The sequence below is a fragment of the Cololabis saira genome, chromosome 5, assembly GCF_033807715.1.
Source record: "Cololabis saira isolate AMF1-May2022 chromosome 5, fColSai1.1, whole genome shotgun sequence".
NCBI classification, from domain to species: Eukaryota; Metazoa; Chordata; class Actinopteri; order Beloniformes; family Belonidae; genus Cololabis; species Cololabis saira.
Genome location: NC_084591.1, coordinates 26,415,942 through 26,435,669, shown reverse-complemented (window position 1 = coordinate 26,435,669; position 19,728 = coordinate 26,415,942). Strand labels below are relative to the sequence as shown.

Below are 19,728 nucleotides of genomic sequence, written 5' to 3'. Positions count from 1 at the left end.
AGCTACATAGATGCCCGAAAAAACAAAGGTTAGTATCAACGACAAACAGAAAAACTTTGTTAGTAACATATAATAACATAACAATGCAGCGCCTCAATGAAAGTGTCAAGTGTAGATTAAAAATAAAAAATGAATAAATATGATGATGTGCAATGTGGAAACAGTTCTGATGTGGATCTGAGTGCGGGTTGATCATGACCCTCCCTGGCCACCCAGTGAGGAGATGTACAGCACACAAACGATCCACAGCACAGTCCTTCATCAAGCCCAAATCATGACTGATGCACACTTTTGTTTGCCTGCTTTGAGTCCTCTTGACTGACTGCACATTGGCTTTAGCATTGAGAGACATAGTGCTCTCGCTGACCCAGATGGAGCCATACATCAGCTGACAGAACCAGGAGTCAGTCTGTGGCTTAATGGAGCGGGACAGTCCTGACCTGACAGGACTGTCCATCAGACCCAGTCTCATTCTTTCTCATTTGAGCGACGGCGCCTCTGTCCTATTGATCAGTAATATTGATCTCAGATGTTTCTTACATTTCACCAACTTCCTTTTTCCACTGTTTGGAGCTGCAATGCAGCGGGTTGGGTATCTCCTGAAGTCACATGGTGCTGTTGCTGATGGGAAAGTGGGCAATATTCTCTGTGTGTTATGATCTTTATATGTTTAAAATTTGAGTTAATCTTCCATAAGATCAGCATGGGAAGCAAAGAGGGAGGAGAAAGTATGTTTTTTCTATTTTTAAAGGAGATGGCTGCAATTTTGTCTTGTATTACAGAGAAGCTGCTCAAACTTGTAGAAACATGCTGTACGCAGCATCTTAAGGTGGACTTAAGAACACCTTAAGTTTCTAAACTTTTGGCTGTTTTTGTTTTGGTATTGGTCATATTTGTCTTTCTTACAAGCGTTTTAAAATTTCTGTTTGAAAATCACAACCACCTTTAATTAAAAATGAATGCACTAATTTATACAACCTATTCGTTTCACTGGATATTCACAGACTTGCTTTTTATTTTCTTCTTCAACAAAACATGTCACAATAAACCCTACATATTGCATATTATAATAAATTATTTCATTAGTTGTGTTTTCTGCCACGGAGCATGCTTGTGCAGTTAAACAATATACATAATCCATCATAAACATTTCTTTTCTGATTGAATTTTCTGTCCTTTTTTGGCAAACCCTTTGGATCCTTTTTCTAGTGAAGTCATGTCACGGTAGCAAAGTTCTATTCCTGTATCATAAAATCAACCATTGTAAATGAACTGAAACGGCATAGCACGCAATTAAACAGGAACTATTTAAAGTAAACCAATGCCCTCCTTTCACAGGCATTTCTTTTTTCTTTTTTTTTTTTAAATGGTGTGAGGGAAAAGGTGGCACAGAGTCACTGTTCCTGTGCTGGCCGTCGCTCAGAGGGGAGAAGTGAATGCGTTCCTCGATTTCCCCCCCTCGCCCTCTGTGACCTTTCAAGTTAAAATGGATTTGGAAAGTGCGTTAGATGAAAGGACAGTAGGAAGGATATCCTGAAGGCAGGTCCTGCTGTGTCACGAGTGATTGGATGTAGCCCAACTTTCAGGTTTTGTCCTGTGGATTGTTGCTCCAGGTGACTCATCCAAAGCACGGAGCCACCCGCTGGTGTCTAACTAACATCAGTGTTGGAGCAGGTCTAGACTGCAAAAGAGCCCTTAAAAGGAGAGACGCGTGACTCCGTGCTCATGGAATTTTGTAAACCGTTTTAGGGCTTCTGTCCTCAGCATTCACTTCGTGTAATGAAATAAATGTGTTGAGGGAGAGTTATGTTGTTGCCCTTTCAGTTGAGTACTGTGCTGAGTGAGCTCACGGTGATGGTCGGAGGATTTCTGAGGGGTGGTTTGGTTCGATGGAGGGCGTTATGATACTATGAATGAATGAATGAAAAAAATGTATTGGTCACCACCAAGCATGTACACTTAGGTCACGACCAAAGGGGCAGGGCTGAAGCCTCAGCTTATGAATGCCCCCCCTTCTTACATATAAATATAAATAAATACAACAAATGAATAATAGCTAACAACAACAAAAAACATATGCATATTTACATGCATACCTAACTACTTACGTACTAACATACGTACCTACACATATATCCATACATGTACATACATATATACTAGCACATTACATATCCACATACATATGTACACTACACATGCTTACACTTACATACATGCATGTATCTGCACACACATGTTAAAAAAAAGGATTATTTAAATTATTATAAAAATGATACTCAATATACCCATCCTTTTGTTTCCTTTCTTTATGCCATCATTCCATTACCCGGGAACACGTCTGTACTTATCCATCATCATGTCTTTATACCTTTTTTTTAAAATTCAACACATTTTTGCTATATTTTAATTCTTCTGGTAATGCGTTCCATTACCAGAATACTATAAAGACTTTTGGAGCAGAAAATGTCTATATTTCTTAATTTTTTTTCAAAAAGTTGATGAAAGTGTCTTCTACTAATGCCAGTTAAATATCTGGGCCTGAAAACCCCACAGTGTGCAGGTTCCACTTGGACAGCTGACTGTAGAACCAGCGGTTCAAGTGTGTGATTTTACTAGATGGCGTCGGTCCACTTGCCCTAGTGCTTTCCCCCAGCTGTGGATTAAAGGCTTACTACTTGGCTGCTCCTTCTACCTTACAGGTCAGAAGTGGGTCAATATGACAAATGCATTCCTGAGGCCACGTCTATGAGATTGTTGACATGTGGGCTGTCTGCTGACCCTTGATCCCTCAAGCTGAGCAGCGGTTTTACTTAACGCTCTGTTCACGGGGACTGACATCAACATTATGGAGATGCACTTAAAAGACAGGTGTGCGGGAAACGCCCAGTAACATTTTATTGTTTCAAGATCAGTCATGTCAAATGCTGTGCATCGCGTGGCTGGACACGCACGCGGCCGCCCTCGGTGACTCATGAAATGCAGACTAAACGTGTTACCTCTCCTTTCTTAAATAATTTTTCATCAAGAACTTATTCAATGACTTTACATCCAGTTTGTGTGACTTGTCTGAAGCCAAGACTGTAAAGCTTAGCGCACACATAGCCAGCAGCCTCTGTGATCACTCATGTGTTGATTAAGTTCCCGTCTGCTTTCATTTCAGTTTTTAGAATCAGCAGATTGTAAAGAAAAAAAAAAAGAAAAAAAATTCGGATTTAGTTGATTTCTAGTTTCCAGCGAGGATTTACTTTGTATCTTACTGTTACATTTAAAATAGGCTATTTCCCCTTGTTGTGATTACTAATCTTATGACTTTATGTCCTCATTGTGACTTTTAGTTGCAAAATATTGAGACCTCCGGTAAAACACAAATAAGTTGTGCATTACTGAAATATGTGGAGTTGCTCTGATTTGCTCTTTAGAAAAAGTCACTGATGCTGCTGAAAATAAGGTTTTAAATTTAAAATCGTATTGGAAAGCTAAACCTAGCTACTGGATTTCTTTAAAGCCATTCACTTCCAGCTTAAACATTATCATTTGCTTTCATTAAAATAAGCTCCTGACGGGGATTTGAATAACTCCTGAACTCTTAAATAACCATCAGGAGTCTCAGACTTTAATGTTACAGGTAGATTAAGCACCATTAACCTCCTTTCCCCCCCAAATATGAACATATTTTTTTTTTGCCTATTGAGCTCAAACCTTTGCAAAGTTTTAATCCTGGAATCCCAAATTAAACCATAGATCTGCACTTGGACATGAGGCATCAGAGGTGTTACCAAGCAGCTGCTTTATTTACCCCTTCATTCATATAAAACAACTTGTCCTTTTCAACAGTAAGTCATCGAACAGCCTCAGTCAGCCACTGAGCCCAAACCCAAGAACCCACCCCAGTAAACCACTGCCCTCCCAAGAGGCCACATCTGATTTCACTTTGATTCTCTAGCGTAGTGCCCTTGTTTCCTGCTCCTGACTTGTATTTTTCTGTATTAAGGCTTCAGATCTGGTTTAGTTACAAGCACCGCATCCTGGCTGGTCTTTCATCGCAGAAACCTGTCGTCAGGTGCAATAAATAACTGCCTAGTTATAGTGAAAATGACCAAGTAAAACCCAGCAATGGATAATTAATTGTATCAATATGCCCTTAATTACTACACCTTGTATTTATGAGGGTGAGTCTTGACCCGTCTGATGTTTCGCCGTCTCTGCACTTTGACACTGACGGGTTTTGTGGATGTTTGAGACTGATTAAAAGGTCAATGTAGTACTCACTACAACGCTGCAGATGTCTGAGTCTGTGACTCAGTCCCCACACGGCCCTGCAACTTGTTTACCATCTGAGCCGCTCACGGCCGCGCCCACACGCAGAGATTAAAGAAACCAAGCGTGGATGTTGCAGGATTAGGGATTGTAATGGCTGTTGCATGTTCCGTTTCTGTGTCGTCTCTATTCCTTTTGCGTGTGTGGTCAATACAAGGCCACCTTTTATATGCCCACACACCTGCACGAGGAGTGACGTAAGAGCAGGACAGCATCTCCATCATTTTACGTCTTGTGATTATAGAGACGGCGTGAGGACAGCTGAGGCGGTGGTCAGAGTTGCTCCCTAGTTTTCCCATGACCTGACAGAATAATAATAAGAAGAAAAAACCAGTGTTGGAAAGCCTGCGTATATCAGTTGTATGTCTGATTTATGAGACTTCCACTGCTGGCTTTCATGTCGGAGCGCAGCTGTTTTTATTCCGGTCCGTCACTCCTCGTGGATTAACATACAGAGATGTTTGGTTTGTAGAACCACTGAGGCTGACATTTCAGATACTGTCAAGGGTAAATCCTTTCCAGATGTTTCTTTTTAAATTTGCATTTTTTATTTCTTTTCATCTGGTATCTCCTCCATTGACGTGTCAGAGGACTCATCTCATCCTCGCCTCTCTTACTTTCATGTTGCCTCCTGCTTGCCTCCATTCCACATCGGTCACGACTAATCCTCCGAGACTTGTCTGTGTTGACTCTGTGTTGCCGTCCAAATCTCAGATTACACCTGATACTTCTCTGTGAGGGATGGATTTAAGTACGTGAGTAACCGGATATAAAGCCAGCATCTCGCTCCGGGCTCGGCTGTGAAACTACAAATAAATAACACAAATAAGCACATATTCTCCGGAGTCCTGCTCTTGATGGGCCCTGAAGGGTGGGAGAGGTGGGACTTGAAGAGGGTTTGTTTCGTCACTTTGCTATTCAGAGATCTGTCAAAAAGCAGTAATTGATGAAGAACAACACCCATAAGCAGTTTAGAGGTGTCTGCGCTTGTAACCCTACTTCCTGAGGCTGTCACTAATATTAATTTAAAAAGAAATAGTGTTGGCTGTCTGCACATTTGCCTCGTCTTTAATGTCTGAGAGACTTTGGCATGTGAAATGGACAAATTTGTTGATACCCTTCCAATAAAGAAGGAAAAACCTACAATGTTCAGTGAAAATAACCAGAAACTGAGAGAAGTGGAAATAAGTAATCATTTTACTAAAAACTGACTGATGAAAATTAGATACTGGGTTTGAATTGTAATGCAATAGAATCATTACAGAAGCTGTATCTATGTGAATATGTGTCTATATGCGAGTAATATGTGGAAACTGACTGAGCTGTCAAGATAAGTAAGGGTGTGGGTACATGTGTCTATGTGTGTATACTGTATTTATGCTGATTCTGATGTCTTATTAACACCCAGATCTCCCCCATGTTATATGTGTTGTGCCCAGTTGGCGCATGTATGTTGTTTTGTTTCAAAAGAAAAATGAATAAAAAGTAAATTACAAAAAAAAAGAATCATTACAGAAGCAAAACACCCAGAAAACAAAAGAAGCTGACCTTGAGAAACTGGTGCGTATCTCTAAAAGTGTGTTTGTTTTGTTTTTATCCAATGAAAAACATTCATAAGCAGCTAAAGACCCTTTTTATTTAGACCAGCTTTTAATTAGTCCAGGGCTTGGTTGTGTGTTTTTTCATGTTTTTCTTTTTTGTGTGTGTTTTTTCTTTCCATGTTTGTTTGTTTTGTGCTACAATTCATCCGTGCTTTTTTTGCTCCCTCTAGTGCTTTTGGTCTTATGTTTATGTATAGCTACTATAGCAGATGCTTTTATCTAAAGCGACTTCTTTGAGAGAACAACACAAGCACAAAATCACATAGGAGAGTACAGCTGGGTAAGTGCTGGTCAGACTGCTGAGAGTCCAGTTGGACTCAGGTGCTGCCATGCTAGAGCTAGAATTTTATTTTATTTTTTTGTTCCTTTCCTGCCCAACACAACAGTCCCTTAATACAAGAAAGCTACATCTTAAAAGACACCGTCATGTGCTTATCTTGTCATAAGTGCATGCAGGTTACTCAGTGCTGAGTCATGCAAAGAGCTGGACAAATCTAACTAATTTTGATGAGCAGAGAGGTTTACTAGATGCAGAAATGCTCCTTGAAGAGCTGAGCCTTTAGCTTGCTCTTAAAAAGTGAGTACAGACCCTGCAGATCAGACAGAGTTTGGTGGGTCGTTCCACCATCGGGGAATAATGGAGGAGAAGAGTCTAGATACTGAGCTGTTGGAAAGCACTTTGAGACTCTTAACACGTGAAACGTGTGATAGAAATCAAATTATTGTGTCATCTAGCGTAAAAATCCAAACTATTCAGTTCAGAAAGATTCAGTTAACGGTTAAAGAGTACTCATCTACTGTATCTGTAAGTGTGTGTGTGTGTGTGTGTGTGTGTGTGTGTGTGTGTGTGTGTGTGTGTGTGTGTGTGTGTGTGTGTGTGTGTGTGTGTGTGTGTGTGTGTGTGAGATAAATTCCCAAAAGATTTTCACTTAATTCTCCTATATCCCTAATTCCCATGGAAAGGCTTCAAGCTGAAGTAGTTCCAAAATTTTGCATCTGAAAATGTACCTGCAGCCTTTGTAACTGCTAATAAAGCAAGTGTGTATTACCTGGTTCATAAGGGACAAATGATGCACAAGACACCCCCCAGCACAAGTTGTGGATTTGGCTGTGAAAAAGATGACCCAGTGTTCTGAATGACCATTACGATATTACACTTTTTAGCTTTTAAGACAGGACAACATGGAATCTGCAGGGACACAGACTAAGAAGCTCTTCTGTCGCTGAAGTTGTGAAAATCTCAGCTGCAGGAGCTCAAACGAAATACTCAGCTGTGTAATTGTGACTCGACTATTCAGCAGAAGCAGAAGTGATCTGAAGGCCAGATGGCTTGAGCTTGCCTCTGCCAGGAGCAAGTTTGATTTCAGTCAACAAATGTTTGTGTTGGTCTTTGTGTGCTGAAGCTTCGTCTGCTACGTGAATAAACACCAGTGTCCCCACCCTCTCGGGGTGAAACAGTTTGTGTAAATGGAACTTTATTGACAAAGACTCTACAAACATTTTTCACGACACTGTTGTCACCTGATGTAATGATGCACCCACTGATCGGTTTAACTGGCCTTGACATACACAAGTGTGTTGGTCACATTTACACAGACGGGGTGGATTGAAGACGCAATCTTTTATTAGTGTGTGATTTACAGCCATTTGGAATTCATGTATATGACTTATTTATTTTGAACAGTGTTACCAACTGAATAAATATAACGTACCAACCCGCTTCAGCCACATGTGATATTTCCCCCACACTGGCTGCAGCACCGTTAGCTGTGTGACTTTTTTATTACTCTGTTGGCAATGTCGTGTTAATGGTAGGATTGCTGATCAATCTAAAGGTCTGAAGGGCTGTAAATGAAAAATGACTTGAAGTTTGATAACAGAATGGTGGATTATGTGCAGGGGTGCACCCAAGCCGGGACTCGAGGGCTAGTTTACTGCATCTTTTAGATGTTTCTCTGTCTTCAACACACCTGATTCTAATCACTGGTCGTCATCAACATGTCATCAAGGTTTACACAACTCTGTTGGTGACACAGCCTTGTCTATCAGGGTTGTGTTGAGGCAGGGAAACATCTAAAACGTGCAGTAGACTATTCCTGGAGTCCTGGCTTGTGTGCACCCCTGATTATGTGGCTAAATATGCTGATGTTGATGCTTATATCAGAATCCGATATAGAGCAACAGCCCTAAAACTGATGTTTAGGGTAATGTTTATATTTTACAGAAATGGGTATTAATAGGCAGTTGCCTAAGAACTCGTCACTTTATTATTTGTTAGGGACTACTTGATGTTGTGTCTGTCTTATCAAGATTTGCATGAAAAGTTGGATATCTCTTAGTACCTTATTTCTAGTCTCTTTAGCTATTCTGAGTGCAATGACCTCAGATATGATGATTCGACATTTCATCCACTTCCACAGAAGGAAATTAAGTGAGAATAAGAAAACTAAGTAAATCTAGCTTCAGCTTGTTTTTTTTTTTTCAGTTTCAAATCTCAGTTGGGGAAAAAAAAACACCCACTGTATTTGTTTTTGTCTGGCAGCGTCGTGGCATCCCAATCAGGGAAGGAAGCCACGTTCCTTCTGTGAGTTTTGTGTGGTCTAAGTTGTGGCGCTGGTCCAGATCTGCATGCATATCCATGTCAGAGCCCTTCGGAGGTGGGAAACCTCTGATTCTCCGTCGCTGCGTGAACCACATTCTCAGCTTCCTCCCAAAAAGTGAAAGAGTCCAGTGTCTACTTTTGTCTTTCTCAAGAGAGCCTTTTCAGCGGCTCCAAATGCTCCATCGATTTCCTCTGACTTTGTTTTGGTCTGAGTTACCGCTCCTCTGGAGGGACACTGTGTGATTTTAAACTTGTATCTGGAACCTTTTCACTACAGAACACACCAGGACTACCTAGTAGTGGAGAAGAAAGAGTTAACCACTCAGTGATCTAGCCTTTCCATGATTTTTTTTTATAGCTTACAATCAGTCCAAGTATAGACCACACCTGTTCTTGTATCACTCTGTAATTAGTGTTGTGCTTCTGTAAGCCAGCAGACATGATCATGATGACGACAAGTGGGATGTGAAGGTGATCATTAACTATCGGGAGCAAAGGCGTCACCTCATCTTCTTAGTAGAACAATTGTCTGCGCTCCGCTGCGATAATAATCAAGTCCAGTGTTTTGTTTTAAAAAATGCATTCATGTGGCAATACTCACTATCTCAGACGTAAGATCAAGAAGTCTCCAGCGCTCCACCCTGCTCTCTGCCCGGGTAAACGGACTGATGAACTAAGGAAGAGACAGGCTGGCTTATGACCTTGAAAGGTTTTCTTTAGAGCACTGATCATCCCTGAGTTGGGGTTTGACAGATGAACAAAGTTGAATTTATAGAAGATGAATTCTGATCATTTTTCAAAGGTTGACACAGTTTTCTTAGATCTCTAGGAAATGCCTGGATGAAGCTTTTGAAGAAATACAACAGAGATGTAGTACAAAAGCTCCCTTTTTAATCCATGCCTTTACTGCTCTGTTTATAGGAGAATGTTTTAGCGATGGAGTCGGCCGGATCCATCCATCCACATCTTCTTTTCCATGGGATTGTACCTCTGTTGAGATCCGTGTGAAACTTTAAGCTAAACACTTGAGGTACAGCAAGCACGGTATGTGAAGTTGAGCAACGATGACGAGGGGGAAGTTAGGAAATTATACTCTGGTTGGAGTCTGTAATGGATCAGCGATGTCACAATCCAAAAAAAAGGCCACTGAGAAATTTCCAGACCTGGACCGACCCGGACACAGTGACAGGATTGTGTTGTGCATCCAAATGAATGATCTTAAGCACAGAACAAGTTTTCTTTTTTCTTTTCTCTTCACAATATGCCTCCTTTTTAAGGATGTGACATGACTCCAGTACGAGGTTACCACAGAAACAATCACCCCAGTTAATCAGTACCTTTGTGAAGGGGAGAGATGCTGACGACACACTTGTTAAACCACGTCACAGGTCTGATCTTCCAGTAATCTGCCCTCCCTGATAGGAGAAATACGGCTTCTTGGCCAGTATTCTGTCGCCTATTCATTTTTATTGTTAATAACTTGGTTTATAATAGCTTATTATTTTGTAATCCTTTTAAAAACAGTAGCTTGTGAAATCCTGGACTGAAATAAATGTATTTATTTGTGGTGTATGTTATGTCTGGGCTGAAAACCAGGATCATCTCAGTTGTTTGGTTTGTTATTTACAAACTGTGAACCATAGCCTAGTGGCCTAATCTCTGGATCTATTTTTAGATTAATGGATGACGTAATGCCACCAGTAACTAAGTGGCAAAGGAATGCTGTGCGTGTGCGTCTGCGTGTGTGTGTGTGTGTGTGTGTGATTTAGTATTTCTGCATGAATGCAGTGACTGTGCGTAATCCTGCAGCTCATCCAGATACCCTCTGGAGAACGAGCCAAAGCTGCGTTAGATATTTATTTATTTTGTTACTTCATTTCACATGGTGGGGTTGAAATGTTGCGTCATAGGCGGCAGTAGGATTTACTCGCCAACCCATATCTCCCATGCGTTTGCATGTTTCATCACCACTCTCTGTGCAAACACATGGCGCTCCTGTTGAGTGTGTGTGTTGGTCTCTGCAGGAGGCTGTGATTATTCAAACCCTGGCCCAGGTTGGTTGATGTCTCGTGTTGCCGGGAGTGTAGTGTTTCCAGAGGGAGGCTCGCCAGGGCTGCGCCTTTATGTGACCATTGCCTGTTTTGTTTTGTTTTCTCCCAAAGATGTATGTTTAAACTGTTGTTTGACATTTGCTCTTAAATAAATTGATTTCTTTTTTTTTTAACCATTCTTGACCCTTGATGTTTCCCTTTAGGGAAAACGTATGACGTATATAACAAAGAGGGAAAAATAAACCAAAAACAAACCCTTTTTTGATTCTTAGGTTGAATGCTTCAGGGCATAGACATGAAAAAGAAATAATCATGTGGTCCTGATTTTGAAATTAAGTAAATATAACCTTGAATGAACAATAGCAGGTTACATTATTAAAATGTCTCAGTATCAGTCACTTCCCTGCTTACAGTCTTCACTTTACTGATTTAAAGGTTGTGAATGGTGAAATTAAATGAGATCATGGGTGCTTGAAGAGTCATTGAAAGATTTTAATATTTTGTGAGTGGTGAACTGTAGCGTAGGATTCTTTCTCTTTTCCGAGAAGCTGAGCCAGAGCCGAGGCCTGCTGGTTCCAGTGCAGCGAGGAGTTGGCAGAGTGTGAAAAGGAGGCCATCTGACCTCTGTACCTACCTTCCTTTCATCAGTCATTGCCACCGGGACTGGGACTACATTAGTTTTCATGAACTAGCTCAGCATCCGGGACATCGAAGTACAAAGCTCCAGCTTTTTACATGAAATCGGCCTATATAATTATTTCATTAATGTGTCAATCTGAGTTTCTTTGGTCGGTAACATTACAATGACTTCTGAAATGAAGTTAGAAAAAAAAAAATGAATATGGGTTTCTTTGACTCTCACATGTTTAGTTGGAGTGATGTGATGAAATCAAAATCCATTATTAATAAGTCATGTTTATAAGGGAGCTTCCAAGATAATTATAAGCAATTACTTTACATTTTGAAATACCTGTGACTCCTTTTTCCCCTTTGTCACCGTAATCTGATATTTACCTCACGGTCATAACATGGTATCCGTCTTCTTTTATCTTATAATTCCTTTATATCCTATAACATAAAATAAATATTTGAAGATTTAGCTGATTCATTGCAGAAAGTTACTAAAGGAAACCCGAGGAAAAGAATCCCATTTGTTGAGCTATCGTAAACTTAAAAAAAAGTAATAGCAAGACAAGCAAAGACAAGTTTCTACACGAGCTAATGCAAAGCAGAGTTTTGGCTTGGATTTAAAAAAAAAAAGATTAAGCAACAAATGAACAAGACGTGTAGGAGAACATGATATTGTCCCTCTGGGGGTTAGAAAGCTGGAACAAGGAGTTTAACTGCTACTGCATGTCAAATTATATGAAAAACAGCATAAACTAGCAGTTCACTTTGTAGATATGTCGTCTTCAAGTTCTCTCTGCTGCATTATTTATTTGAATGTTGTGTGTTTTTTAAATGTATTTACACTTAACCTCCTATTTTCTTTGGCTGGATTCTGTCTGGGCCTTTAGTCACAGACACATCTGTAGACTTGTGCCATTTGCACTTCCTGTTTAGTTCTTGCAGGTTCAGTGCCCTTCCTGCATCAGCAACTCCATTCAAAGTCTTATACATTTTTTAGGTCTCATGCTGCATACTGCAGAGAAATTACATTTATTGTTGATTTTATGGCTTTTTCTCATCGGCTGCCATATAAATGGGTGTTCAGACACATTTGGGGCTTACTTCATTAAGAGGGCACTAAAGATGTAAGAAGGCGTTGGTCTTAAAGCTGCTATGATTTGTGAAATGTTTCGTCCTGTTGGATTGTGTTTAGTCAGTAATCTTGCTTTTGGACTTCCTCTGTTTTACATGTGTCCATCTCTCCGACAGGACAAAGATGCTTGAGGCTGGGAGTTAAACGCCCTCCACCTGAGAGAGGGGCGGCTGCTGGTCCCAGAGGCCCCTGCCTTGCAGGGCGGGTGAAGGGCCCTCACAGCCCTGCGTGAGCCTGGACCATGGGGGATGGAGGTGCCTGTGCCGCCGGAGGAAACGTGGTGAATCGATCCCACGTCCTGTTCGACAACTTTGTCCAGGCGAGTACGTTTAAAGGCACACTCAAGGCCTTCCACGAGTTCTGCGAGCACCTGGAAGTCAAACCGACCGACCACAGGATCTTCTATCTCAAGCTCAAATCCAAACTCAACTACTGGAAGGCCAAGGCGCTCTGGGCAAAGCTCGACAAGAAGGCCAGCCAAAAGGAGTACAAGAAGGGACGTGCATGTGCCAACTCAAAGGTAAGCCTCCTTTGTTCAAGACTTGATCATTGATCTAAGTCTTTAAAGAGATTTAAAAAATGTGATTCTCAGTTTAACACTGTAATGTGATGCTGATGCCAGACATGTTACAGACATGCTACATGCTACATACGACTGCAGGCTCAAAAATGAGGTGTACATATGTTATATAATAGAGCCTCTTCACAGGATTAACAAGAAACAAGATTAATGAAATCTTGTAGACACTAACTTGCGAGAACTTTGAGACTTATGTCTTATTTACGATAGAAGAGAATGCCGTTAAAATGTCGCACAAGGCCTCCAAGTGGCGCATATTCCTGCAGAAATCCAGCCAATGAGAAACACGCAACTCAGCTCTACTGAAGGCAGAATCCTCTCGTTTTACAAAAGTGACTCCATGGGATTATAGGTCTTTGTCAGTCTCAAATAATTAAAGCTCCTTGGCATTTTACTGGGTACAGAGGTGCCAAAGATGAATGTAAGGTGGCTGGAATAAATATAATAATAAATGTCGTTGTTTTTCTGTCCATTTGTGTTAAATTTGATCCCATTTGGTCTCATATGACCATCTTTCAGCACATATGGCATTCGAACTGGAAGACCTGTAACCTCGTAAACCAGAACTGAATACATTTTCAAAAATGAGGCAATCTTCATCCCCACCGCAGCGATTGGGATGGGTTTGGCGTTGCTTGTGCGTGAGCTCATCTGTATGATCTGCATCTGTTTTTAGTGTCTAATCATCGGTGCGGGGCCATGTGGCTTACGCACTGCCATCGAGTTGGCTTTCTTGGGAGCCAAGGTTGTGATTCTGGAGAAGCGGGATGCTTTCTCCAGAAACAATGTGCTGCACCTTTGGCCCTTCACCATCCAAGACCTCAGGGGCCTCGGGGCCAAGAAGTTCCACGGGAAGTTCTGCGCCGGTGCTATCGATCACATCAGTGAGTAGAAACGGGTCTTGCATATTACAAGAGGATTTTTGCTGTTTAGTATGTCATCAAATTGTATTTATTTTTTGTTTTCTCTGCATGTCTCCAGGTATTCGTCAGCTTCAGCTAATGCTGCTCAAAGTGGCTCTCCTCCTGGGCATCGAGATACACGTCAACATAGAGTTTAAATCTCTCATCGAGCCACCTGATGACCAAGAGAGCGAGAGTGAGTGAATGGAGCTGCTGACGCACGAGTCCCAGAAAATGAATGGAAAGGAAGTTTTTAAGTGCAGGATTCCTGTCAGAGGCTGCGAGCGTGGCTCTGCGGACGCATTGCTGTTTAATGACACATGCTGTGTTTTCTCAGAAATCGGTTGGAGGGCTGAGGTCCACCCTAAGACACACCCTGCCAGCGAGCTGGAATTTGATGTCATTATTGGAGCAGATGGAAGGAGAAACACGCTACCAGGCAAGTTTGTGTGCACAGACTGGAAGAAAAGCGTCGTCAGTGTAGTTTTTCCCCCCCCGACTGAACAAGACGATGCACAAACGGCGCTGTTTGTTTGTCGAAGTTGGACTCGGGAGGTCAGTCTGAACGACTGCTGCATGATGTCACTTGTGTACAGCTGCGCCCGGACGCCTGACCTCACTCCGTTCCTCAAGTGTGACTGAGCGCTGGTGCACGTCTCGTGCGTGCGTCTGTACAGCTTCAGAGAGTCGTTGCCCCCCCTGGGAGAGCAGAATAGGAATTGTTGAATTGGCTATGTGTTTCCTCTGAGCGCTGGGGCCTCGCACGGTGCCATACCGGCGCAGGGAACCCCTGTGGTGCAGAGTACCATGAATGACCCTCTCAGTGCTGCTGAATGAAAGGAAGCTGCGTGCTCCGCCTGAGATAAGCGCGAAAAGCATTAAACCACATTTGGAAACTGGAACGCTGTTTATATTTATAAAGTACATCTAGTTACACTTTGATAGGTTATTAAAAAAGCAATAAAGTTTGCGAGTTAATCTCGTTTTTTTTTTTTAGCATTGGTGTTGGATTTCTGTCAGAAATGTTGAGATTTTGTGTTCTCACATCCACGCGTGCTCGCCCGCAGGGTTTCGGCGCAAGGAGTTCCGGGGGAAGCTCGCCATTGCCATCACCGCGAACTTCATCAACAGGAACACAACGGCGGAGGCGAAGGTCGAGGAGATCAGCGGTGTGGCCTTCATCTTCAATCAGAAGTTCTTTCAGGACCTCAGAGAAGCAACAGGTCAGTGGCGGCTACGTGCTGCTCCACCGCCACAACCGGGTTCTGTCTTGGTCACGAACGGCTTGACGACCTCGAGAGGACGCTGAGCTGGTGGTGAAAGCGTGCGGATCATCTCCTTCCGCGGTCACTGATCGTTTTTACTCCACGTCTTCCTTATGTAATCGACATGACTTCACAGATGGCCCAGTGATGTTCCCAATGACCAAATGTTATTTTAACGTCTGCAATGTAACTATTACATAGTTGATTCAGGGGATTTGCCAGCACTCCCAGTTAGTCTGAGGCCAAGGCTGTCACGTGTTCACGCTGATGTAACGATGTCCCACGGCCCGTCGTTGAGTTTCTGAGTCACGTAATTGCTGCTCTTGTTCTCGGATAACAAGATCGGCAGCTATGGAAGCAAGGAGGAGGACCGAGTTTGTAATGGGACATCTTCTTTGTGTGTTTTTTCTTTTTTTCTTTCCTCTTCTCTTCAGGAATTGACCTGGAAAATATTGTCTACTACAAGGATGACACGCACTACTTTGTGATGACTGCCAAAAAACAGAGCCTGTTGGAAAAAGGAGTCATTCTACATGTGAGTGATCAAAGTGATCAAAGCCCAGAGCTCAGTGTGGCGTGTGTTTGAGTGTTGGACGGACGGTTGTTGAGCCTCATTCAGTGTCTCTGTAGTAGACATAAAGCCTACATACATGTACATGCTGACAGAATCACAAGTCCGTCTCTTCTCCTCAGCCATTGGTTTGGGGGTGATATCATCTCTGTAGTTCTGCCCACCATCGGCCTAATGATCTAAGCCAGCCAACAGTTTTCACAAGCGCGCTGGCAGCTTGAGCACTTACTGAGCGCTTGTGTGTGCTCACTGTACACAGTAGTGTTGCTTCCCCGGCGCTTTCCACAGGAAACAGGAAAGACCTTTTCACATTTCTGTCTTTGTGTGCCGACGGAGCCGAAGGTGTGCTAAGGTGCCATGTGTGCTTGAGGGAGGGAGAAAAGTTTTCTTTTTCCACTATATTTATTTTAGGTCTCACATTTAATAGCTTTTGCAGGATAATTATTTAGTAATTTGGTGGGTGTAAGCCGTCTCTGTGCTCGTGGGTAGCTGTTAAACCTTTGGTCCACCTTTTTTTTAAATTTTGGAAGCAAGAGAGTATTTGAACTATGTGAGTTTTATTTATACAGAAACTTGTAAAAAATACTTTTATTGTAAAACAGACAGATCCTTTCATATTTGTTAAATTACTTGAGGAAAAGGATTAGAGGAAGGAGAGTGGACAGAAGATTTCACGTCTTCTGCTGCCCCTCCACCCCCCCTGAGCCCCCACTGCCAAGGGTTGGAAGGCTGCACCTCTCACCGGCCTCTGGGAAAACATGTCACCTTGAAGGCATGCAGTGATTTGATGCTAAATGTTGGAGAGACTTGAGAACAGTACGGTTCATTCCAGTGTCAGTGCTCGGGGCTGTCGGCGGTTGAGCGCTTGTTTGCTTCTAACTTGTAGTGAAAGCTAAGGTGGAGGTACGTGATCACTGCGCTCGTCTGTTTTTGTTTTCACTCTTTCCAATTTTGGTGTGAATCTTGATTGATTTGTTAAAACTTCAAATTTAAAATAGGTTTTGATGAAAGGTTGCGCTCCCCGTGCATCCTTAAATACTGACTGCTGCCAATATCTCACATTTGATTTAAAAACATGTAACTATCATCTCCTGTTTGTTCAAGTTGCAACTGTTTCCAGACATTTTTCTTTTCTTGAACATCTTTTAAAACCGCTGAGCTGCTTCTCATCCCGTCCACCCGTTTTGTCCTGCAGGACTATGCAGACACGGAGCTTCTGCTGTCCAGGGCCAATGTGGACCAGGCGGCTTTGTTGTCTTACGCGCGCGAGGCTGCAGATTTCTCCACGAACCATCAGCTGCCTACCCTGGACTTCGCCATCAACCATTACGGCCAGCCTGACGTGGCCATGTTCGACTTCACATGCATGTACGCTTCCGAAAACGCCGCCATGGTGCGCCAACGCAATGGCCACAAGCTGCTGGTAGCACTTGTAGGTGACAGCCTATTAGAGGTGAGGTTTCTTTAATAAAAGCAATGTGCTTTTTGTTATTGTTTCCACTGTAAGTTCTTTGATTCTTGCATCTGAGTTTTTCTCCTTTTTTTTTTTTGTAATCTGTTGCTCCTTTTTGGCCATATTTGGTTATTGAATGTGCTGTTGCTCTTGTCTGCAGCCGTTCTGGCCCATGGGTACTGGCATCGCCCGAGGATTCCTGGCAGCCATGGACTCTGGCTGGATGGTGAGGAGCTGGGCGCAGGGAAAGTCTCCCCTGGAGGTTCTGGCTGAAAGGTGAACATGTGGAAACACTGATGCGCACACACTCCGACATCCATTCCGGTCTCTGACTCACATTTACACACTCGTGCACAGTAACACATGTATAATCTGTCTCTTCAGCCACACCCTTTTATCTCTAAGTGCTATACTAGGAAATGTGCTTCCATTTCCATTTAAAGCTTCAGTCCCACCTTTCCTAGTACTAATGGGATAAGAGGCAGTCATAAAGCCTGAATGCAACGACTCCAGAGTTCTGCTGGATCTTTTTTCACCCCTTCAATAACAGAATTTTATAATGTGTTAATGCATTGGCATAGTGTCTTGCTGTATTGCCTTTCATTAGGCTCCGTCTATTGAATATAGGGGAAGAGATTTAAATCTGTTGCTCTGTGCTTTAGGGAGAGCATATACCGACTTCTGCCTCAGACCACACCAGAAAACGTCAGTAAGAACTTCAGTCACTACAGTGCGGATCCTACTACACGCTACCCCAACATTAGCCTTAACTTCCTTAAGCCCAGTCAGGTGAGTTTGAGCAGGGAAAAAATAATTTTCCTTTATTTATTTATTTTTCTTTTATATTGGATGTTGGATGATATATTGGATGTGGAATATTGCTGTAATGCAATATTTTTCCATACAAATATCAACGTTACAGGTGCGGCACCTCGTCGACACGGGAGAGTGCAGGGAAATTCGTATCGAAATCGAGAACGTGATCAACTCGTCCACACCAAAGTTGACAAGGAATGGTTGGTATCTTTCCTGCTTCCTCTTCTCAGACAATAGGAGACTAGTCCTAGTCTCTCTCCACCCTGGAGAGGCCTCATCTGTAACAACCTATCTATTTACCTGATGTTACAAAAAAAGCCAAATACAGATCTATCCGGTTTGTATTTGACAGTTTGTATTGTAGGATCTGTCTGTTAATCACCCTCTTATTTTTACTCTAGCCAATTACCTGCTTGACAAACAGTTGCAAGGTAACACGAGGTCCAAATGCATGGTGTTGCTCTTCGGGATTTTCTTAATACTTTTAACAGTTTTGAGTTTACCTGCTATATATATTCACAAATTAATAAAATGAATATAATGGAATGATTGACTGGTAGTGCAGCCTATGAAATCTCCTCTGCGTGCACTAACCCAGATTCCAGCTCCATGGCTATGTTTATCTTTTTAAAGGACTGGTAAGGTTTTCGTTTGAGTTGTGCATTCTCATCTAACCTCTAGTTTTCCTCATATTTTCTTCATTACATCATTAGGTCTCACAGCTTGTAATATCTTTGAAGTGGTTGGTTGAAAGTGGTACTAACATTGATGCTCCTCATCATTGTTTGCCAGGGATGACAGATAGTTCATGATCTTATGTTGAGCCTGATCAGGCCACGTCCATGCAGTTGCCCTGCAAATGACATGCAACGCTGCACATTAAAGCATCGTATTCATTCCCGTGTGTAAGCCAGAGGGTGTTCTCTCTGCCTTTTTAACATTCAACCTTTCATTTTTTTTTATTATTTTTTTGAACACCAGAATCCGTTGCTCGATCCAGTAAACTACTCAACTGGTGCCAGAGACAAACGGAGGGATACAGGAATGTTAATGTGACGGACCTGACTATGTCGTGGAAGAGTGGCCTGGCGCTGTGCGCACTCATTCACCGGTACAGACCTGACCTCATGTGAGTATCTGGAAAAACAACCTGCAAAACACCCAGATACACACACAACAGGTAAATACAGATGGTATTTTTTATTTATTTTTTGGTGATTTGGAGACGGATTCAGAGGTTACGTGTGCCGCTGTCTTTGGAATGACTAGCACGCTGTGTTTTATAGAGTGGCAAGTTATTTTTAGTGTCTGTTTTGGATTTCAGTTTTGGAGTTGTGTATGAGGAGACAGATTCATAAAGTAAAAAAAGTTTATAATTGTTCATGCCTGTAAAGTTGTGTCGTTATGATATTTGAATCAAAATGTCATTCATGTGAATCGTTTAATCTAGGGATGCCCCGATACCGATACTGGTATCGGTATCGGGGCCGATACTGCCCTCATATACTCGTACTTGCAAAAATTCCCCGATACCACGCACCGATACTTGCCACTGGCTAGCACCGCTGGGGGGAGTCAGTCTGCAGCCTGGCTGAGCAGGAGCAGCAGAGCTGCTGCTCTGTGGCTGTAGCCAGCTGTTACATGTTTCAGTAAATTCTATCTTCCTTAATTATACAAACTGGACAAACCTTACTCACAGGGAACTTTATTAAACACTCCACGTAACTCACAGTACAACATAAACAATCCCATTGTTACATTCCGGTTAGCCGTTAGCCGCGTTAGCCGGTTAGCCGCGCCGAGAG

At 42.3% G+C, this 19,728-nt stretch overlaps 1 protein-coding gene across 8 annotated transcripts in view; it reads left to right on the top strand.

Moving 5' to 3' along the window:
- mical3a (microtubule associated monooxygenase, calponin and LIM domain containing 3a) overlaps positions 1 to 19,728 on the top strand; it is an 87,625-nt gene that overhangs the window by 24,155 nt on the left and 43,742 nt on the right. For 4 of the 8 annotated variants that reach the window (XM_061721366.1, XM_061721370.1, XM_061721369.1 and 1 more), the window contains exons 2-13: positions 12,453 to 12,856; positions 13,593 to 13,800; positions 13,898 to 14,014; positions 14,156 to 14,257; positions 14,886 to 15,041; positions 15,518 to 15,618; positions 16,850 to 17,107; positions 17,268 to 17,383; positions 17,770 to 17,896; positions 18,030 to 18,123; positions 18,325 to 18,354; positions 18,905 to 19,052. In XM_061721366.1, coding sequence (XP_061577350.1) covers positions 12,578 to 12,856; positions 13,593 to 13,800; positions 13,898 to 14,014; positions 14,156 to 14,257; positions 14,886 to 15,041; positions 15,518 to 15,618; positions 16,850 to 17,107; positions 17,268 to 17,383; positions 17,770 to 17,896; positions 18,030 to 18,123; positions 18,325 to 18,354; positions 18,905 to 19,052 — 1,736 coding nt within the window. In that variant the 5' untranslated portion in view covers positions 12,453 to 12,577. The remainder of the gene's footprint in view (positions 1 to 12,452; positions 12,857 to 13,592; positions 13,801 to 13,897; positions 14,015 to 14,155; positions 14,258 to 14,885; positions 15,042 to 15,517; positions 15,619 to 16,849; positions 17,108 to 17,267; positions 17,384 to 17,769; positions 17,897 to 18,029; positions 18,124 to 18,324; positions 18,355 to 18,904; positions 19,053 to 19,728) is intronic. The other 4 variants (XM_061721372.1, XM_061721374.1, XM_061721375.1 and 1 more) reach the window with 1 other exon arrangement.